Source organism: Oryzias melastigma, linkage group LG1, assembly GCF_002922805.2.
Source record: "Oryzias melastigma strain HK-1 linkage group LG1, ASM292280v2, whole genome shotgun sequence".
NCBI lineage: Eukaryota > Metazoa > Chordata > Actinopteri > Beloniformes > Adrianichthyidae > Oryzias > Oryzias melastigma.
In genome coordinates, this window is record NC_050512.1 from 8200718 (window position 1) to 8220867 (window position 20150).

Genomic DNA, 20150 nt, shown 5'->3' on the forward strand with positions numbered 1-20150 from the left:
TGAAATAAAATTTAAAAAATCGTGATTTTATTTTTTTGCCATATCGCCCAGCCCTAATTGGACCAGTTAGTTCTGTATGAAGTGATTCTTCAGCCTTTTTATCGGATTCCCTATTTCAAGTCTGAGTGATTTACTTTCTGTACACACTTTATTTAGGTTCACTGGTTCATGCACATCCCCTCCTACTTCCATTCCTTTTAACACACTTTGCAACTCTATAACTTCATGCAAACTTTGAATATCATGAACAGCTTTATGTGCCATTGTCTTCTTCAGTAGTGTGCTCCACTCATATCATCCTCCATTACCTTCCAAACATTATCTTGTCTCTGTTTTTCTATACGGTCTCTTTATGTGTTACTTTTGCAAAAGTTGCACCACACTTTTTTCTGGCATCTTGTCATTATGTGTCCTCTCTTTCCAAATTTGTAGCATATTACTTCAGCCTCTTCTTTTCTGTGGTGGATGTTGTGAGGAAGAGGCTGGGGAGTTTGGATCCATGTGCAAATGTGTTTCAATGGCGAGATAAACGGACAGAGAAAAGGCAAAGCGATGACATCAAACCAGGCAAGGATCATGTATATGGAGTGAGCCAGACAGGCGAAAAACAAGCAGTGGTCGGGACACTGCGAATTAGACACAGAGTTTAAACTGTTTAAAATGCAAAATCAAGGCTTTACAAAGTACAGAAGTCGAAGAAAGAAAAAATATTGGATGTGTTGATGAAGTTGATGAGAGACAGCTGGTGAGGACCTGCACCAGAGGGCGCTACATGATGGGACATGTAGGGAGGAAGGCAGCAGTAACAGTCAATACTCTGGTGAGAGCTCCCTTTGGTGGTCAGAGGTGGGACAGGCTGGTTGACCACTGACAGATCTGTGTTTTATTTTTTTATTTTTTCTGTTGGATTTCCTCACATTGTGGAATCTGTTTTGCTCATTTTTGTCTGCTCAATTTCCTCTTGAAGTGTACAGAATTGAATTTATCTTCATTCTGAGTTAATGTATATCTTCCAATAGTGGCTGGTCTCGAATTAATGCTAGGTCTAACAGGTGCTTGTTGCTTTAGACGTCGCTCTCTAATAGTGGCTGAGCTCCTATAAGTGATAGACTTTTGTCATCTACTAGCCTTATTAGCTCTGCATAGCAGTAGGCATTCTGTCTTTGGTCAACAGCTATCTGCTCTTTTGTAACAGGTTCATAAAAAAATTGTCTCTTTAAGCTTCAGACTGTGTAAATAAGGACACACGTTCAACATTGTCCATATTTTTCTTCTGAACCATCAAATACCAACAGTGTTGTTTGGAGCCCCACTAAGCTGTTAGCCATGTTGCTAGTCTGTGTTGAACTTTTTGCGTCCTCTACATTCTGCTCTGTGAGCTCTTTTCTTTAGCAACCTTCTCAATTGCTTTACTCAGTGTTTTAATCTTTCTTAGTACTGTTACTTAAATAAGCAAGTCCGTCTATAAACTTAAGAGATCCCCTTGATACTTAGGCAGGGTGTGTCTAAAGATAAATACAAGCTAAATTTGAGACTTTTTAGGACCTCTTTTAAGACCATCCAAAACCAATTTTAGTACGTTAAAAGAAAATGAACAAGTCTAATTCGGTAAACATACATACAAATGTTGCGCCAAGATAATAAGATGATTCCAGACAGTACAGCAGGAGCCAGTTTCAAGAAGACGGTTTAACAAATTCAGAGTACAAACCTGCTCTCAGAGTTGACTAACAGAGTTCACAAACTCAGAGTTAACTGTTTCAGAACAGCTGAAAAGAATGAATTCGATCAACTCTGAGTTGTTTGACTTAGAATTAGGTGTGAGCGTCACAACCATAAACAACCCTGATCAATGGAGCAAAGACATTATGATTCACCATGGCAACGGGAACAAACACTATTAGGACTTCATACTTCCTGCGACAGAAGTGATGTGCTCCTAAAAGCATATGCCAACTACAAGCACATTTTTCGCAAATAAAGCAACACAGCTGCAGCTGTAAAACAGAGAGAGTTGGCGTGGGAGAAAAGAGCTACCAGAATTAATGCATGCATCTACCTTTGAATCATTTCAATTAAGGATAAGTACTAAATAATGTCAGAAATGTCATTTTGTCACTTGTTACTTAAGGAAGCGTTTTGATGTTTGAAAAGGTAGATGTTTTGAAAAGTGTCACCGGTGTTTAAGGTTTAAAGAGTCCCATTGTTAAGGGTTTATAAAGAGGAAAAAAAAACTCTGTTAATAATATCGAGTGTTGCTCAAATAAAAACGAATTGGGAAACGGCAGACAATCAACTCATGTCCTCAAACTCTTCTCCGGACATAAATAACATTCCCTCTAGATTAATCTAGCCTCATCATCTACAGGATCCTCTATGAATGGACATTCTATTTTGGTTTTAGCGTGGTGGAAATGTGCAGTTGCTAATGTGTTCTCAAAATGTAAATGAGGAAGTCCTATTTTAACACCCTTCACTTTAAGAAGGGGCAGAGACCAAAGGGAACTCTAAGTTTCCTGAAGGAAACCTGCTCCTGACTCTGTTAGGTTCACAGTCAGTTGCCACATCTGAGTTCAGCTTACCCCGCTTTGCGAAAGGGATTTGGTGTTCTTCAGGTCACTCATCTAGAGGTGGATCACACTCTGTTTCTCGTTCCAACAAAAAGTCTACTCGTAACCTTGGTTCCCTGCTAAGCATCGGAAAATATGCAGTCATACCAGTTGATTGATGGACAGTTGTATTGTAGGCTATTGTAACTTGGGAAAGGTGGCGTGAGTCCATCTGCGTTCTACTCAGGTGGCAATGTTAGCATAAGGTCATGTAGTGTACAGTTGAAACTCTGACATTGGCCATTGGCTTGTGGATGATAAGAGGTTGTGCGACTTTTGTCAATCTTGTACAGTTTGGAAAGCTGGTGAACCAAATTGCTTTCAAAATTCCCCCCCTGATCAGAATAAATGAGGCCTGGAAGTCCAAACAGTTGAAACCAATGTTAGTTATAAATAAATGCATTATAAATAAAAAAATTAGAAGGAACACTATCCATACATAACTACCAAACCAGAGTCCCTGATTGGTCAAAGTTCAACCTGCTTTTACTGTTCAACAACCTTTCAATGGCAGATGTTTGTAGCTATGCATGAATGTGAGAGTTTTTAATGGAAAAGCCTGAAACGCACACCTATGCGTGTTTACATCGACTTTTTGTTGAAACTGGCCGCTTGGATGGGCTAAAATATGGGCTATAGAAATTACATTAAACTGATTGAATGCACGTTGCTGAGGGCAGTGTGAGCATAGCTTCACATTAGTGCCTACATCAAGCTGGAGCAAATTAGCGTTAAGTATCTTGCACAAGGATACTTTGACACATGGATGGACAAGGCTGGAGGAGACCCTGCGATTCCTCCAGTCAGAGGTTGCCTGCTCTTACTCTGCATCACAGTCACCCTTTGAGACTATTTCTTTATCTGAATCTACTACAAAGTTCACTTTGTTGATTGTTCATTAGCAAGCCTAAAGCCTCGAGGCTTTTGAAATTCATTTTTTGGAATAAGGTAGAGAGTTTGTGTTTGACACGATGTATGTAATCTGTGAAACTGAACCACAGCATTGTCTTTGTTCCACAAGGTTAACAGCTTATGTTGTCAAAGTGTTTTCCATGGCCAACAACCTGGTAGCCATCAAAAAGGAGCATATTTGTGATGCTGTGAAGTTCCTGATCCTCAAAGCTCAGCAGCCCGATGGCTTGTTCACAGAAGTTGGAGAGGTCTATGCGGTATCGATGACTGTAAGTGAAACCGCTGATCTTCAATTGTTCATGACCAAGTTTCCTACTTAGACAAAGTTAAACCACTGCGTATATTTGTGTGCACTCAAGGGTGATGTTTTTGGCTCCAACTCTGATGCCTCCATGACAGCGTTCTGCCTCATTGCCATGCAGGAGTCACGCACACTCTGCTCAACAGCCGTTAACGTGAGTTTCTCATCTTAAATCTACTTTTTTTGCATTCTTTCTTAGCATTTTTTCCCCAAAAGTGTTTGCATGATAACAATATTGCATCATCTACCCGGATCAAGTACAGTTAGGCTGTCGGTGAAGGTTCTCATTTATCCAGGTGGTGAAGCCTTAAGGTCGAGTTATAGAAATTAGTCTAAACAATTTTTTCCTTTGAAACATTTTGCTGCTCATCCAAGTGACTTTATCAGTCAGAGTGATGCAGGATTCAGTTCATACATGTTTCCTTCAGGTGGGACACCCATATCTTTGCATTTAAATGACCCATCAAAAGGAATCAAAGATGAGAAACCAGAGTATTTATCTCTCCTCTTGTAATCCCCTACCCATCACATGGTCATTGGATGTGGTTGTGCTGGATTTAAGGTCTTCTTTGGAACTAGTGAAAGGGCAGGATATAATAGTAGTGGTGTTTGAAGCATTTGTTTCTGTTGATGGAGGGGTTGTTGACATGTCATTGGCATTGCTTCTCTTGGCCATCTTTCAAACCATGTATCTTCTCTGTAAAGAATCTGAACAACTTGGTTTTTGAATGACTATCCAGCAGGAACTGGTCGAGAAGTGTTGCTAATTAAGTGCTCGTACATCTTCTTGTATATAGACTGTATGTTTCTCCAATCTACACCTCTTCTTCACTGCACTGCAACAACAATGTTTTTCTTTTTTCTTTTTGGTGTAGGGTCTTTGGAACCACAAAGAACCATTTTTCGTCTGTGTCTTGTTTGGTTTGAAAGGAGTTTGTATTTGGTGTTTAGCAAAAATTGTCTTGATTTTCTCTGAGACATCGGTGAAGCATGAAATGAGAATGTTTTTGATTTTGTCCTGAGAGGCTTCCTCTGCATTCATCCTGGTATGAGATGTTGGCTTGTTGAAAGCCCATTTGGGATACCTGCAGGTTTTCAGAGCCATCATAATATGGATGACACCTGGGTGAAGGTTAAAACTAAGCTTCAGCAAAACACTTAAATTCAACACTAAATTTACTAGAGCAAACCAACAACAACCAGCTGGACAATACAGACATCAGAGGCAAAGAAGGCAACCTGGAAATAGGAATCTACAGGAAGCCCACACATGCAGATAAATACCTTTTGTTTGATTCCCACCACATACTCCAACACAAACTGTAATGAAAATTTCAACCAACAAAACAAACCCCACCACTACAGAAGCTAAGAAAAAAGGAAAGTACCATCTCAAGTTGGATATCCTAAATGGGCTTTCAACGAGACAACATCTCACACCAGCAAGAATGCAGAGGAAGGCTCTTAGAAGAAAAACAAAAATACTGTTGAAGTATTCCATACTTCAGTAATGTTTCTGGGAAACTCAAGAGATTTTTGCAATTCAACAAATAACCCATTTCAAATCAAATGGCATACTGAGATAAAAACTGTTTTTTTATACTCTACACTGTTACGACTGGCTCTAGACCAGTCAACTCTTGGCCAGTTTAGAATGGTCCCACCATTTCAAGTGAGCGTTTCCATTGAGGGCTGGACCCTCAAAGCGCATGCAGGGTGTAGACCTATGACTCATCTGTGAGTCAGAACAGTGAGACTACAGCGAAAAAGACGCTACATCACTGCAGAACAGTCTATTGTTCTGGATTAAAAAAGAAAAAAAAACTCTTTATGTTGATCAATATTCCAATGTTCGGTAACACTTTATAATAAGATTCCATAACAAGCTTTCTTAACACATTAACAAGCGTTATTAATGTTCTTAGAAGGTGTTAGTAAGACATTTATTGGTGTAATAAGCCGAATAAGGCTTGTTAAATTCCTAAGTTAACACATTTACAAGCATTAATAATGTGTTAATATGATGCGTATTGTTACATTTATTACCATTGTATACGTGGAACAAATTGTTAATAAGTGTTAACAAGCTTAAAGTTAACAAAGTTTATTAATACATTATTAAGCTTACTGCCAGTTTACTAATATAGTTTTTGATCACACTTTAGATAAGGTGCTGCAAAACATTCAATAAATGGTTAACAAAGTTTATTAACACATTTATTAAGCTTATACTACCAGTTTACTATTATGGTCTTTGTAGACAATGGTCTGACTGAGTAGTCAATATTCTCATTAACACAGGTATTTGCAAGACACATATAATGCTAATAAATATTTTACTAGCATTTAACACATTATTAATTCTTGCTAATCTGTTAACAAAGTTTATTAAGGGTTCTTACCAAGCTTATTAACACAAGAGTTGGTGTGAGACATCTATAATGATCTTACAAGAACCGTACACATTAATAAGCCTTACTAATCTGTTAACAAATTTTGTTAATGATTCTTATTAAGCTTGTTAACACTTACTAACAATTTGTTCCACGTATACAATGGTAATAAAGAACATTAATAATGCTTATTAACGTGTTAAGAAAGCTTGTTAAGGAATCTTATTATAAAACGTTACCCAATGTTCTCTAATAATTGTTTTACAAAGCATGATCATAATTTTTTTTTTTGCTGAGTATGGATCAGTAACGGACATTCTTTGGCTGCGGAGGCCGGGTGATACACAAACGGAAACTGGTGTGTGTGTGTGTGTGTGTCTCTGTATTTGTGAATTCAGTGTGTCTCCAGTCCCCAACCCCTGCAAAGGAGGGAGAATACTGTGTGTAAAGAATTTATTATTCTTTGGAAGAAGATTGCAAGCTGTGTGTCTTTGCTCGACATGGTGCAGGAGAGGGCGGGGGAAAGAGTGCATTAGGGAAGCAGCAGAGAAAGAAAATAAGGAAGCGCATTAGCATGCCAATGGCTGTTGCCAATTGGCAGTGGAAGGAAAAGTAATAAGACAAAAAGTTCCTCTAAGAACTGAGACTGATTCTTTGGAGGCTTTGAAGGTCCGAACAGGGAGGAGAACCCCGGAGGAAGAGCAGCTTTCAGCCCGACCATGGTCCATGGCTCAAAAGTCCAGTCTGGACCACTCAGGGGAAATGAGGCACTAGGGTCTGATCCTAAAGTCAACCTTGAGCTCTTCATGTGCATTTCTGTTGTCTGATCTTTTTTAAGTTGAACTAAAACAAATTTCAATATTAGGCGATTAAAAAAGTCTAATCTATCCACGTGTCATTCTCGATCGACATTTTTCATAGTATGTCCTGAAGGATTTGTGTGAAACTCTCAGGTATGTCTGCAGATAATACACGTACATTGCTAGAACTCCTTCAATAATAATAAAACGATATTCTAAAATAGCAATCCTCCCAAATCTTCCCAACACTCTATTGAACGTCAGCTTTTAATCATTGGGGCTTTACTCTTTTTGATCATTTGTTTCTCCCCCTCTTGTGTAGAGTCTACCAGGCAGCATTAACAATGCAGTTGCTTACCTGGAGCAACGACTCCCCAGCCTTACAAATCCTTACGCTGTTGCCATGGCATCATATGCTCTGGCTAATGAGGGAAAACTAAACCGCGAGATTCTCTACAAGTTTGCTTCTTCAGGTGTTGACACAAACATCACCCAACAAACATCACTCCATGCTGTTGATTCTAGGATTTGTAACTTTGGTCAAGTTTTCTTTTTTTTCCAGTTAGATATTTGCTTTCTGTTTGAGATGTGTCATGATGATGGTTTTGCTCTCATCTACCAGAGTTGTCCCACTGGCCTGTTCCTGGAAGTCCCATCTTAACCCTTGAAGCCACAGCTTATGCTCTACTGGCTTTGGTCAAGACCAAGGTGAGCTCATCCTTCATCCAGAATAAGAATCTTGTTTGTGCTGGTTCACATTTTTAGTCAAAACAAGACATGCTGCATTTTTAACAAAGCTTTGAATCAAGAAGTAATTATGAAGAGGAACTTTTTTTTTTATTTTTTAACTTGAAGTGTTCAACAGCCAAGAAAAAAAAAGAGCTAATGGCCTCTTGTGTTTGACAGATTTTACAGTTACACTAGAGCAGGGATCTTAAACTTGCAGCCCGTGGACCATCTGCGGCCTGCGGGATGATAATTTGCGGCCCCCGTCTTCATATGAAAGATTACTGTTAGTGAGGCCCGCAAGATTGATATGAATGTTGTGTGCAGAGCTGAACGAACCAATCACAGTGAGGTATATGGCTCTGGAGGGCGGGATATCAGCGGGCTGTCCAGTGCCTCTCTCACTCATTCATTCATTCCTTCAGTCAGCTGGGTGGAGGAGGAGCCATGAAGGCGCTGGAAGTGCTTAAACACTGAATGTGATTCGCATACCTCTGCTGCTTGTCAAAAAGCGTGTTTCTGATGCGTGGGGAGGAGCTAGCAGCTCCATCTGTGGATGTCTCTCTTAGAATGAATGGGAGACACGTATGGCATTTTATATATGTAAAAACTGCACGCAGAAATAAGACTTCTCCATGCACGCATTAAACATTCTGCACGGACAAATCAGACCCCTGCCAGCGCTTTTCCTCGCGTAGGAGACTGACTACTTCCCCCTGAGTGGGTGATGCATGTGCACGAGCAGAATCTCAGTGAGCGCGCTGCTCTCAGCTCAGAAATGGAGGAGGCGCTGTTAATACAGACATTTGAAACTGAATAAAAATAGTTTTCTCTACTCCAGTGGTTTTCAGGTATTTTTTCTTACACCCCCCATGAAGAACTTATTCTTTCACGCCCCCCCATACAACTTTCTGCTGCAAATATAATCAGTGTCATAAGTTAATTTGCTAAAGTTAAACATATACCTACTCAAAATATTGTACTTATATTATCATTAAAGACTAATTTAAAACAACTTCTAAATAATTGGTTTAAATAATGTTATTTTCTTTTTAATTTTTTGGAATACTTCCAAAACTTTCAGACAAAGTTAAAAGAAGTCTTTCCTTGTTTTCCTCCACAGTAGTGATGAATTCTGTCTTTTCTCAGAGATTCAGTTCTGTAAACAGTGAACCAAAGAGAGCAGACTCTTTCTGCTACCAAATGGATTTTTAGGTTGTTTTTGCCATATTTAATTTATTATCAACTACTATATAGAATTATGCCCAAAATCCGTAACTAATGTAAACACGTTTTTATTCACATTCCCCCCAGGGGGGTGCGCCCCACCATTTGAGAAACACTGCTCTAGTCAGTCAATCAGTCAATATGTGGTTTCGTCAGTCGTCTGTATCTGCTGTATGGTCATCATTAATATTTTATTTATTCTTTTATAATTGATTTTTTAAATAAATTTTTTTAAATTAATTAATTAAATTATATATTTTGTGTTAAAAATGAAGATATTCTGATGCGGCCCAGCCTCACCCAGACTGCCTCCAGTGGCCCCCGGTTAAATTGAGTTTGAGACCCCTGCAATAGAGGGTTATGTAGCTTTATACACATGGGGTTTATATTTGTATTAACCTTTTTTTTATTTAAGCCTGAACTTTATTTTCAAATAAAATAGACCAGGTTTACTTAGAAAGTAGTGATACTAGAACAGGAAAAAGCAGGTGAGAAATCTCCACACTAAAGGGAAATAACTGATTGGATCTTTGAGAGGGAGAGTGGAGTTAGGAGGAGCAAAGTGAACAAAAGAATGATATGGCTTAGATACTCACTTTTCTGCAGGGCATTCATAGAAAGGAAATGAGTCAAAGTCCTTCAGAGGGTAAATAGTCTAGAGAGCTGCCAAGAGGCTTACAACTTCGTGGCAGAGAAGTTTTGGTGAGATGGGGCAAAAAAGAAGTTGAACAGGTGTATATATATATATATATATATATATATATATATATATGATTATAATGAAGGCAGGGCAGTCACTAAGCAGGGACAGAACACTGAAAAAAAGAATTACCTAATACATTGAATTTGTACAGAATAAAATCCTCCCTCAAAAGAATGTTCTCATACTTTTAGCGAGTTCTGATCCGCACATCTAAAAAAAAAAAAAAAAAAAGAGCAATAATATGTTGAGAAAACGAAAGAGAATTAATAACACATTCTTGAATAAATAAAAGGTGCTTGGGTGGTTTACAGAAAAGATAGAGCTCATTGTCAGTGAAAATGTATGATCATTCTTTGGAAGATGTCACCAAATGATGGAGGGGCCCTGGAATAGAGCTTTAGGACACAACTAAATAACGGGAGAGATTAAGTTTTGAGATGAATCAGCTGAGAATGATCACAGATTGAATGACTGCTAAAATAGAACAAGACTTTAAATATTACCCAGTGTGTGTCAACAATTGCTTGTGTCCTCTCTTTTGCCTTCAAGTCTTTTGAAGATGCCAGACCTGTTGTGAGATGGTTCAACCAGCAGCAGACTGTTGGTGGGGGCTTTGGATCCACCCAGGTAATAATAGTTTGGTTCATTGTACTTTTTGTCACAAACATTAAAAACCCTTGTGGACCTCTAAATCTGTTTTAATCTTTTTCTTTAAGGCTACAATAATTGTATACCAGGCTATAGCAGAGTACTGGACCAACGCCCCAGAACCAGAGTATGATCTGAAAGTGGATATCTTGTTGCCAGGCAAATCAAAACCTGATAAATATGAATTCAACCGTGACAACAGCTACGCTACAAGAACCTCTAGAGTGAGATCCTGCTGCTGATACAAATAAATTCCAATATTTGTTCATTTTTTTCTTTGTTTGTTTGTGACTGATACTGTGTCTGCAGATCAAAGATATAAACAAAGATGTAAAAGTGAAGGCCACCGGATCAGGAGAAGCTGTTGTCAAAGTAAGGACTGAATCTGTTTCTGAGAAAGTTCCAGATTTGTGATTTAAATGTGAAATATGGCCTGGAAGACCCACATAACAATGAGGTGTGCAAACAGTAATCCTAAAAACAGGACTGGCTTGCAAAGACAGGACCAATTTTTTGTCCTCAAGTTTGAGCTGAATTCCCAAGTCAAAACAGTCAAGTTACAAGTTGAGAGCCAAGTGAACACCAACATATCTCAAGTCCAGTCTGACTTCAACTGTTAAATGTTTGAAGTCTTTTAAAGTCCTTTCAACAACAGAGTAATATTTTTTACGCATAACGTGTGCTTTTAGGAACTGTATTTATTGATCAAGTTTTTTGAGTATTTTAGGCAAATTGGTAAACAATAATTTCACATAAACTGAACATAAAGGTTTTAAATATCGACTTCTTTTAATTATTTGTATTTTGTTTAAATAAACAAAATAACTTCAATCACAGCAATACAGTGGAAAATGTAAATGCAAAACCATCAACAAGAATAACTAACAATAATAAAGTAACAATATTTCTCTGCTACACATGCTACACTGCTATTTTTTTGTTATACTGCACCTTAACTTGAACCTATAACATTATCCTTGAGAATTACAAACTACAAAAACGAAACAAGAAAAATATAATTATAAATAGCATCAACTTCAAATGAGAAAAACAAACTTTGCACAAAAATAAAAGCATGTTTTTAGTATCAACATATATTTCAAGAATGTTATGAAATTACATGTTTAGCTTCATTCAGAGAATAGCAGAAAACAATATCATGAAGAAGGTGTACTTGCTTGGAGAGAAGGGGAGGACATTATTGTCCAAAGTATAAACTTCAAAAGTTGATCTCATGTATTGCAATCTGTTTGAAACACAGGATTTCGAGATGGTAAGAATGACATCTATTTTAATCGGGCTTCTTTTTTAAAACCGCAGTGCTGAACTCAAAATGGGGTCTTCTCCATTTTGTCTCCTACCAGGCACAAAGAGTTCACACATGTATATTACTTGCTTTGGTTACTATGTTCATTTATCTTGCTTGTACAGATGGTGTCCTTGTACTATGCTCTTCCTCAAGAAAAGGAAAGTGACTGCCAGAAATTTAACGTATCAGTGAAGCTGCTTCCAGGTAACTTTGTTTCTAGAGTTTTACTGTTTTAGTTTTTATAATGTGACGTTTTTCCTACAGATAAGAATATTGGAGATACAAAGGTCTACAAGCTTCATATGGAGGTTTTGTAAGTATACCAGTCCCATTATTTTTCTCTGCTCTGATTCTCTTCAGTTTCTTCACAGTGCTCTCATATACAGATACAAGGACAGCGAACGTGATGCCACCATGTCCATCTTAGACATCGGTTTGCTGACAGGCTTCACTCCCAACCTGGATGACCTAAATGCTGTAAGAGTGTAAATCAGTTCAGGATGAGATTAAACAAGTGCTCTAAACCAATGATGACTTGTACTTTTGTCTACAGCTGTCTAAAGGGCATGCCCGCATCATTAGCAAGTTTGAAATGGATACAGCTCTTTCAGAAAAAGGCTCCCTCATCATCTACCTGGATAAGGTTTGACTCCAGGCTCCTTCTCATTAATGTCTGCATGTTCTGAACCTTCCAGATATTTTGTAAGGCTTTTGAGTTCTTAATTCTTGGTTTACACAATTGTGGACTAACAATAAGAAGCTTGTTTGACTCAAGGAGCAAGGAGACAGTGACTGAGTTTTGATTGCAGTTATTTACCAGGTTAAACAACACAGCTGGTTGATGCGCCACTAAAACACTGTAAACCTCCAATTAAAGCACTGCCTGTTCTTAATTTGAGAGTCAATTGTCATTTTTTTGTATTTTCTTCCATAAGAGTGACTGCAGCTTTTGTCATGTGTGATACGGTAAAAACCGGCTGCTCAGCTGATCTCTCCTGCCTTACTTTCACCCCTGATGACAAGTTTGATCCAGCTGGATTTCAGGTCTGCACACAGATGGGGGGGTGTCTGTCGCCTCTGTTGCTCGCCTCTCAAAACAGCGGTAGTCGGGACTTTCGCGGAGAAATGCAGTGTTTCTGCGATTCTATGTTAATGGTAGTTGTTGTAGTAAACTCATTTTGGACCCCATACCAAAATAAAACAATGATTGGTTTCATCCTTGTGGGGTTTCCATTAGTGGACAGCTCCACCCGACAACACGAGGAACGCAAAGTTTCCGTGATTTTTTTGACAACGGCGGTAGTTGTTGTTGTAAAATCGTGTCGGACTCCATCCCAAAATAAAATAATAATCTGTTTCCTCCATCTGGGATTTGTGATAGCACACAGCTCCGATTCGCTATGCCCCTCCACCACGGGCGCTCTGCTCTGCCTTGCGGCCGTCAGATCAAATTTCGTGTTCACTTTTTAAATTACATTAAAAGATTGATTTTTTCCAAAAACTACAAATATGGGGCATATTATCCCTTTAATTTAATAAAATATAAATGACAGAGCATAAAAAACCTAAAGTTCATTTTAGACAGAGTTTTATCAGGTTAATCTCACAGATGCATGAGGGTGTCCGGCGGTTCCAGAGGGTTCACAGAGAGAACATTAGTACGTCTTACCATCAATAGGATCCCCTAGCGTTTGCCCGGGAAACTGCAGCAGCGCGAGACGTGGTCTGTCAGCAATTAATGGTGCTCACAACCTCCCACCAACACTGTTGTCCCAAACCCGTCCCCCTCCCCCCGCTACAGCAGCTTGATCGGTTTGAAACTAAGACATCCAACTTATAACAGCAGCCAAACTGGGATTAAAAAGGCCTTATAAAATAGAATAAAAAACAACTCCCACCAAGTGGTAGTAGGCTGCATTCAGGTCCCGTGGTACTCGCGGCCCTCGGGTTCAGAACAGATTTTTTTTTCGCAGCCCACTAGGAGGCGCTCGCGGACCAAGATTGGGCCGCTGCCACATGGTTGAGAATCACTGGCATAAAGCACAGCTGTCTGTGGAAAGGAAATATGCTATCAGTAATTTAGTTGAGAAAGGGCAGAGTAACTTTGTAAGAAGCTCTTGGATTTATCTAAAAAAAAAAAAGACAATCTGCCTTATATCCCAGAGCACTTTATAAATGGATCAATTTAGATTTTTCATGCAGATGTCAAAGCAATTTTGTAGTGTTGTAAATGGGACAACCCAAACACACAGGTCTATATATTAGTGCTGTATAGTGATGCTTGAAAGCTTCTTTTCTAAGATTTGCTGCCTGCTAGGTAATCTAAAGAGTCAACTCTCAAATGATGGGAGCCATTTTTTTACGTTCTTTTTGTCTCCTGGTTGATATCTAATGCGATTCACATTCACTCATATGTCAATGCTATAGACGCAATCTGAGGTCCTGCGGCGTGGTTTGAGCGTCGGCCACAGCACTCTGGTCTGGTAGCAGGGTGATTTGAGCAGTGCAAGGTCAAATATCTGAACATTGCTCGCATCAACCAACCAGAGACTCAGTTTTGGGCACGTGACAAAATATGAGATCTGATCAGGCGGTGGAGTAGACGGCAGATCAATCCAAGCATTCACATCCTGAATTTCCATCAATTTATTTCAACTGCAGTATCCCTTTTGGGGACGCAAAGTTGGGTGAAGGTGGGGCAGGTCAACAGCCTGTTCTCAGGCTCATGGGACTGGAGTGATAACGCTCACTACATCAGCTTCTGGAAGGCAGACTGTCGGAAGACAGAGCTGCTGTGGCATGGGGAGGGAGCCTGCTTGGGTGTCCTTAATTTTATGATATTTTCATATATTTCTCGAAGCAATACTTTACTTTAAGGATTTACTGAAATTAGTAGATTAGGTAATACAGTCAGCATGAAAAAGCATGTAACGTAACAGAGAAATGGTTTATTTCTGAACCTTTTCACTGATTTATCAGTCTAACATTTTCTGGAGACTCGCACACCTTTCCATCTTTGCTCAATTAGCTATGTTAACAAAATTTCTTCTAATTTTTCACAACCTTTATTTGTACCTCCTATAGACAATCGTTTGCTAGCTGTTGATCCTTCTCTAGCTGCCTGCTTGAGATATTCTCTGGTGCGTTTAGGATCCACTCAAAAATATCGGGCAAATTTCTCTCCAGAATGGTCATTAGCGTATGCCACCATACAAAGTTTAAAAGCTAAATCAAACAAGCGTTTCTTGGCCATTGCTACACTAGCTTACAATATAAACCATTACCATAGACACCCCATCACCCTGACTCTTGGAAGATAGGCGGATCTTAAAGGACTTGACCTACTTTTAGAGGCCAGCATCTAATAGAACAAGCACATGCTAGACCTTGTGTTTATTGGAGATCGGTGTCTATTGGAGACCAGCCACTATTGGAAGATATGCGATAATTAATAACAGGTTATGATTAATTATTGAAAAAATGTATAATTATACTAGTTTTGTATACTTCTAAATACTGCTGAGAGTTTTATATATGAACTTACCAAAATTGTGTGCAAAATACCACACAATTCAAATTCATACCAAATCATATTTTTGCATCCAATAGATATCCTACGAGAGCAAATGAAGTTTCAAGAATATTTACACTGGAATGAACTAACTGGACCAAAGGCTTCAGTGCTTCACATAGTTTCATCTCTCTATCACTTGTATTCAACAATCGAAATATATAAAACAATAAGAAAGAACTAAGACCCACTTGCAGCTCTGTTCTCATCTGTTCCCACCACATCTATCTACAGTAAATAATAATATGTGATAATCTACATGACCTTATTATTATCTACATGATAATAATATTGCACAATTAGACAGGCCTGCACACATGACCACACAGCTAACAGTCTGATTGGCTGATAAGAATATTCCCAAATTACAGCAAATAACTGATAACTGAATTTCATCTGCAGGTTTCTCACACCAGACCAGAGGAGATCAGTTTCAGGATCCAGGAGACCATGGAGGTGGGCGTTCTTCAGCCAGCAGCAGTGTCTGTCTATGAATATTATGAGCGTAAGTACAAGCTGCATCTGTACTCATCAGGGTAAAGATAAGTACAGTTTAAAGTGAAGATAAAAGTCAATGCAAAGAATATAATTTTTCTTTTACCAGAAACACCTTGTGTTAAGTTTTACCATCCAGAAAGGGAGGCAGGACAGCTGAAGCAGTTGTGCAGAGGTGACGTGTGCAAATGTGCAGAAGGTAACTAAGTTACATTTGTATGCCAAAGGACTTCCACTGATGACTGAGGGAAGAATGAAACAAGCCAATTAGCATCAAACAAAAGCATACATCTGCATTCTGCTCTTCTCTGAAAACACATGTATAGAACAAATAATAATCTGCTCATCAAGAAAAAGTCCCAAAACAAAATGGGACATGTTATAGATTCAGCAGGTGGACCCAGGGAGTGCACCCACCAGACAGGTTTATTAAGAGACATTGGAAGTTGACAGGTTGCCGCCATCAGCCAGAAGAGTCAGAAAGTTGTATGAACAAAACTTAGAACTAATACAGTTTCAAAACCACCAGGTGGTTGCACAAGACATTCATCTAGACAAGTCAACTGTTTTAGTTGCATTAAAATTTACATTGACATTAGCTTCTTTTTCACACAGTGTGTTCATGCGGTTTACTTGTTTTTAGAGAACTGCAGCATGCAGAGGAAGGGTCAAATCAACAATGATGAGCGAACAACTAAAATCTGTGAGAGCACAGAGACCAGTAAAATTGAGTACGGTAAGAGCTGCACAACATTTAGAAATGTTTGAGTGTACATTTTCCCTATGCACCTATCCCTATCTAAAATTGACAGCTGCCTCTGTCTCCTTACAGCATACAAAGTTCTGGTGAAAAAAGTTGACTACAAACAGTCTATAGACACCTATACCATGCGAGTGCAGGATTCAATCAAAGAAGGTTGGTATTCTTCTGCAGTTGTTTCCTCTCTGACATCAACAAGGCAGCTTTCAGCGCAGTTATAATGATTGAAGTTCTCTTATACATAGGTTATGGTTGGGCCATAATACCATCCTCCTAAACAAAAGGGTGGTTTGGTCCGGCATTCACAACACTTTATCACAAAACAAAACTCAAAAGTCTCTTTGATAAGTTTATTTGACTCCTTTTCAGCCAATTACTTCAACTCACTACCATGTGATAACAAGTTTACAGCTCTTTTTTCCCTCTTTTTAACAGATTGTTCAAGTTCAGATGACATGACTACTACCATCAATGAATGTACCATTTACTTTTTCTAGAAAATCATAAAACTAATGAACATCCCTCTGCTCAAACACATTGTTTGTTATGAACAAACTGGCCAAGAGAAAAATCCAATAACAGAACATCCCTTGGATTCAGGTCCCAAGTGCTGTTCTTTAAAACAAGCACTCCAGGTGTAAAAATCAATTGTAATGATGGTGGCAGAGCACCCAGAAGGCTACATGCTCTATTGCTTTTTGGCCCATAAGCTAAAATCTCAATGAGAGTTCTGTAGAGGAGTTGTGCTCCTCTTGCTCATAAGGGTGAACTCTTAAAGGCCTTGTGCGGTCAAAATTGTGATTTTTCTTAAACTGCAATAAAACATTAGTATTTATGTTACAAATGAACCCTGTATAATTATTTTGTCACCCGCGGCCCCGTGCACTCTCTTCAAGCGTTCAAAGATAGCGCGGTCGCTCAGATTTTCGCCGTCTGCCTCGGCCCTGGAGGAGGACGACAAAGGACGCTCCGCGGCAGTGGCGGCGCCTTTCCTTCTCTGGTAATGATCCTTCCGCAGGTTCACCTACGGAAACCTTGTTACACTTTTACTTCCTCTAAATAGTCAAGTTTGAGGAAACCTCCGGTTCAAACTGGTAGGGCTGTACACCCTCCGAAACCTGTGTCGTTAAAATTTCCGTGTTTGATGAAGGGTCATCACCTTCATCCAAAGAAATATCTGCTAAATCGTGGTCTACGTTGCTTCCCAAACTGTCCGCCATTGTTGTTTACAGTCTGGGATCCCTGAAGTGACGTCACGCGCAGCCCTTCCCGTCACCACCTATCGCCCAAATTTGAAGCTGTGCACGACCATAAAATGATCAATAAAATTGCGCTGGATCATTTTAAGTGAATATTTTTATCCATCCATCCATCCATCTTCTTCTGCTCATCCGGGACCGGGTCGCGGGGGCAGCAGTCCAAGCAAAGATGCCCAGACTTCCCTCTCCCCGGCCACTTCCTCCAGCTCCTCTGGGGGGACCCCCAGGCGTTCCCAGGTCAGCCGAGAAACATAGTCTCTCCAGCGTGTCCTGGGTCTTCCGTATATATCCCGTAATATTTTTATCGGATTCGTTTTCCAAGTTCCATTAACTTTCTAAATTAAAAACATTTTATAGCCACTGCACGAGGCCTTTAACACATACGGCAAAGCTGGAAGGTGTTAAGTAAGGACTCACCAGCCTGCCATTTGTCAAGTGGTAGATAGATGGAAGGACCTTTTTAAATAGATAGAGTTTTAGAGCGCAAACCTTGCATGGAGACAAGCCCAACTACCTCAAGCCAGGCGCTCGCCTGCATACTCAGACCGTACAAAATAACATTTTATTTTAAACACCTTTCTTGTCACTGAAGGGCATTGCATATCAAAATAAACAGAGAAATTATACATAAGAAGAGCACTGCCTGATGATATTGTGATTTGTAGTGAGAGCAGGGAACAGGTGGAGGTGGAGTTAGAGAGGTGGAGTTTTGCCCTGGAAAGGAGAGGAATGAAGGTTAGCCGCAGTAAGACAGAGTACATGTGTGTGAATGAGAGGAACCAGAGTGGAAGAGTGAGGTTACAGGGAGAAGAGATAAAGAAGGTGGAGGAGTTTAAGTATTTAGGGTCAACAGTACAGAGTAATGGAGAGTGTGGAAAAGAAGTGAAGAGGAGAGTGCAAGCAGGTTGGAATGGGTGGAGAAAAGTGTCAGGTGTGATGTGTGACAGAAGAGTTTCAGCACAAATGAAAGGAAAGGTGTACAAGACTGTGGTGAGACCAGCCATGTTGTTTGGACTAGAAACAGTGGGACTGAAGAAAAGACAGGAAGCAGAGCTGGAGGTAGCAGAGATGAAGATGCTGAGGTTCTCTTTGGGAGTGACCAGGATGGATAGGATCAGGAATGAATACATCAGAGGGACAGCACATGTTAGAGGTTTTGGAGATAAAGTCAGAGAGGCCAGACTGAGATGGTTTGGACATGTTCAGAGGAGAGACAGTGAATATATTGGTAGAAGGATGCTGAGTCTAGAGCTGCCAGGAAAGAGGTCTAGAGGAAGACCAAAGAGGAGGTTTATGGATGCAGTGAATGAAGACATGAAGGTGGCTGGTGTTAGAGTGGAGGATGCTGAAGACAGGCTTAGATGGAGGGAACTGATTCGCTGTGGCGACCCCTGAAGGGAAAAGCCGAAAGGAAAAGAAGAAGAAGAGCACAATAAAGTAAAAGAAAGACAACTAAAGAATAGATAAAAAGTCAAAGTGAGAAAACCGATATAAACAAGCAAGTTTTGAGTCTGGATTTGAACATGGGTAAGGAGTTGACATTGCAAAGGTCGGGTAGAAGAGAGTCGGGGGGAATAACCAGATGAAGGCTCGGCTCCCCATGGTGTCATTAGATGTCAGACAAAGTACTATTAACCGAATTCTGAATTTAATTGAGAGTCAGTGCAGTTGCTGCAGACAGGGTGGATAAAATCACATATTGGAGTTTCAAAGACAATACGGGCAGCTAAATTCTGGACCAGCTTTAGCTTGTTGAGAGTTTTGTTTGGGAGATCGGAAAGGACTGAATTACAGCAGTCAAGGAGAGAAGTGACCAACCTGTTAACCAAGATAGAAGCTGCATTGACAGTGAGAGAAGGGCGGAGATGATTAATGTTGCACAGATGAAAGTAGGCATAACGTTATTAATGTCTGAATGAAACTCATGACTGCAAACACTATTTTATAAGTTAATCTCATATTTAATGTGCCTGTCATTTGGAAACAGAATGCTAAAGCAATCAAACTTTGACCCCTTTAGAGTGATTCATTCTAAGCAGAAGAGGGAAGGCAATCTCGTTCTGGTTGGGAACCATGGCTACAAACTTGGAGTTGCTGATTTTTATCATTGGCTTCTCCATGCCGAGCACATCAGCACAAAGCAGAGAGGGTATTTCTATGTTCTGAAAAACATACCTGTCCTTCCTTTGGCTTTGAATCAGTAGCAAGGGGTATGTCTTGTGGTATCACACTACATCCAAGTTGGAGTTTCTGTTGGCTACATAAACAACAGTCTCTGGTATTTACCAGGTCTTGTATCACAAACTGCTAGAGCCACCCTTCTTAAGGACCCAGTTATAGACTGTATCCAGGTCAAACACCTTTGGGCTGGATCTTATAACCCCACAGTTGACACCTAAATTTGTCATGGTTTTTGTCTGTAGTTTAAATCAAGCAT

General features: G+C 39.6%; 2 protein-coding genes across 2 annotated transcripts in view; both read left to right on the top strand.

The window, feature by feature from the left end:
* The window catches only part of LOC112137455 (complement C3), a 132518-nt gene that overhangs the window by 111867 nt on the left and 501 nt on the right, over positions 1 to 20150 (top strand). The window lies entirely within an intron of this gene.
* The window catches only part of LOC112137454 (complement C3), a gene marked incomplete in the record, with an annotated part of 60536 nt that overhangs the window by 39863 nt on the left and 523 nt on the right, over positions 1 to 20150 (top strand). The window contains 15 exon segments of the mRNA XM_024259792.2: positions 3631 to 3790; positions 3881 to 3976; positions 7338 to 7488; positions 7638 to 7723; positions 10221 to 10298; positions 10388 to 10543; positions 10629 to 10691; positions 11751 to 11832; positions 11893 to 11941; positions 12015 to 12105; positions 12182 to 12271; positions 15602 to 15704; positions 15804 to 15893; positions 16338 to 16430; positions 16527 to 16610. Of these exon segments, the coding sequence (XP_024115560.1) occupies positions 3631 to 3790; positions 3881 to 3976; positions 7338 to 7488; positions 7638 to 7723; positions 10221 to 10298; positions 10388 to 10543; positions 10629 to 10691; positions 11751 to 11832; positions 11893 to 11941; positions 12015 to 12105; positions 12182 to 12271; positions 15602 to 15704; positions 15804 to 15893; positions 16338 to 16430; positions 16527 to 16610 (1472 nt within the window).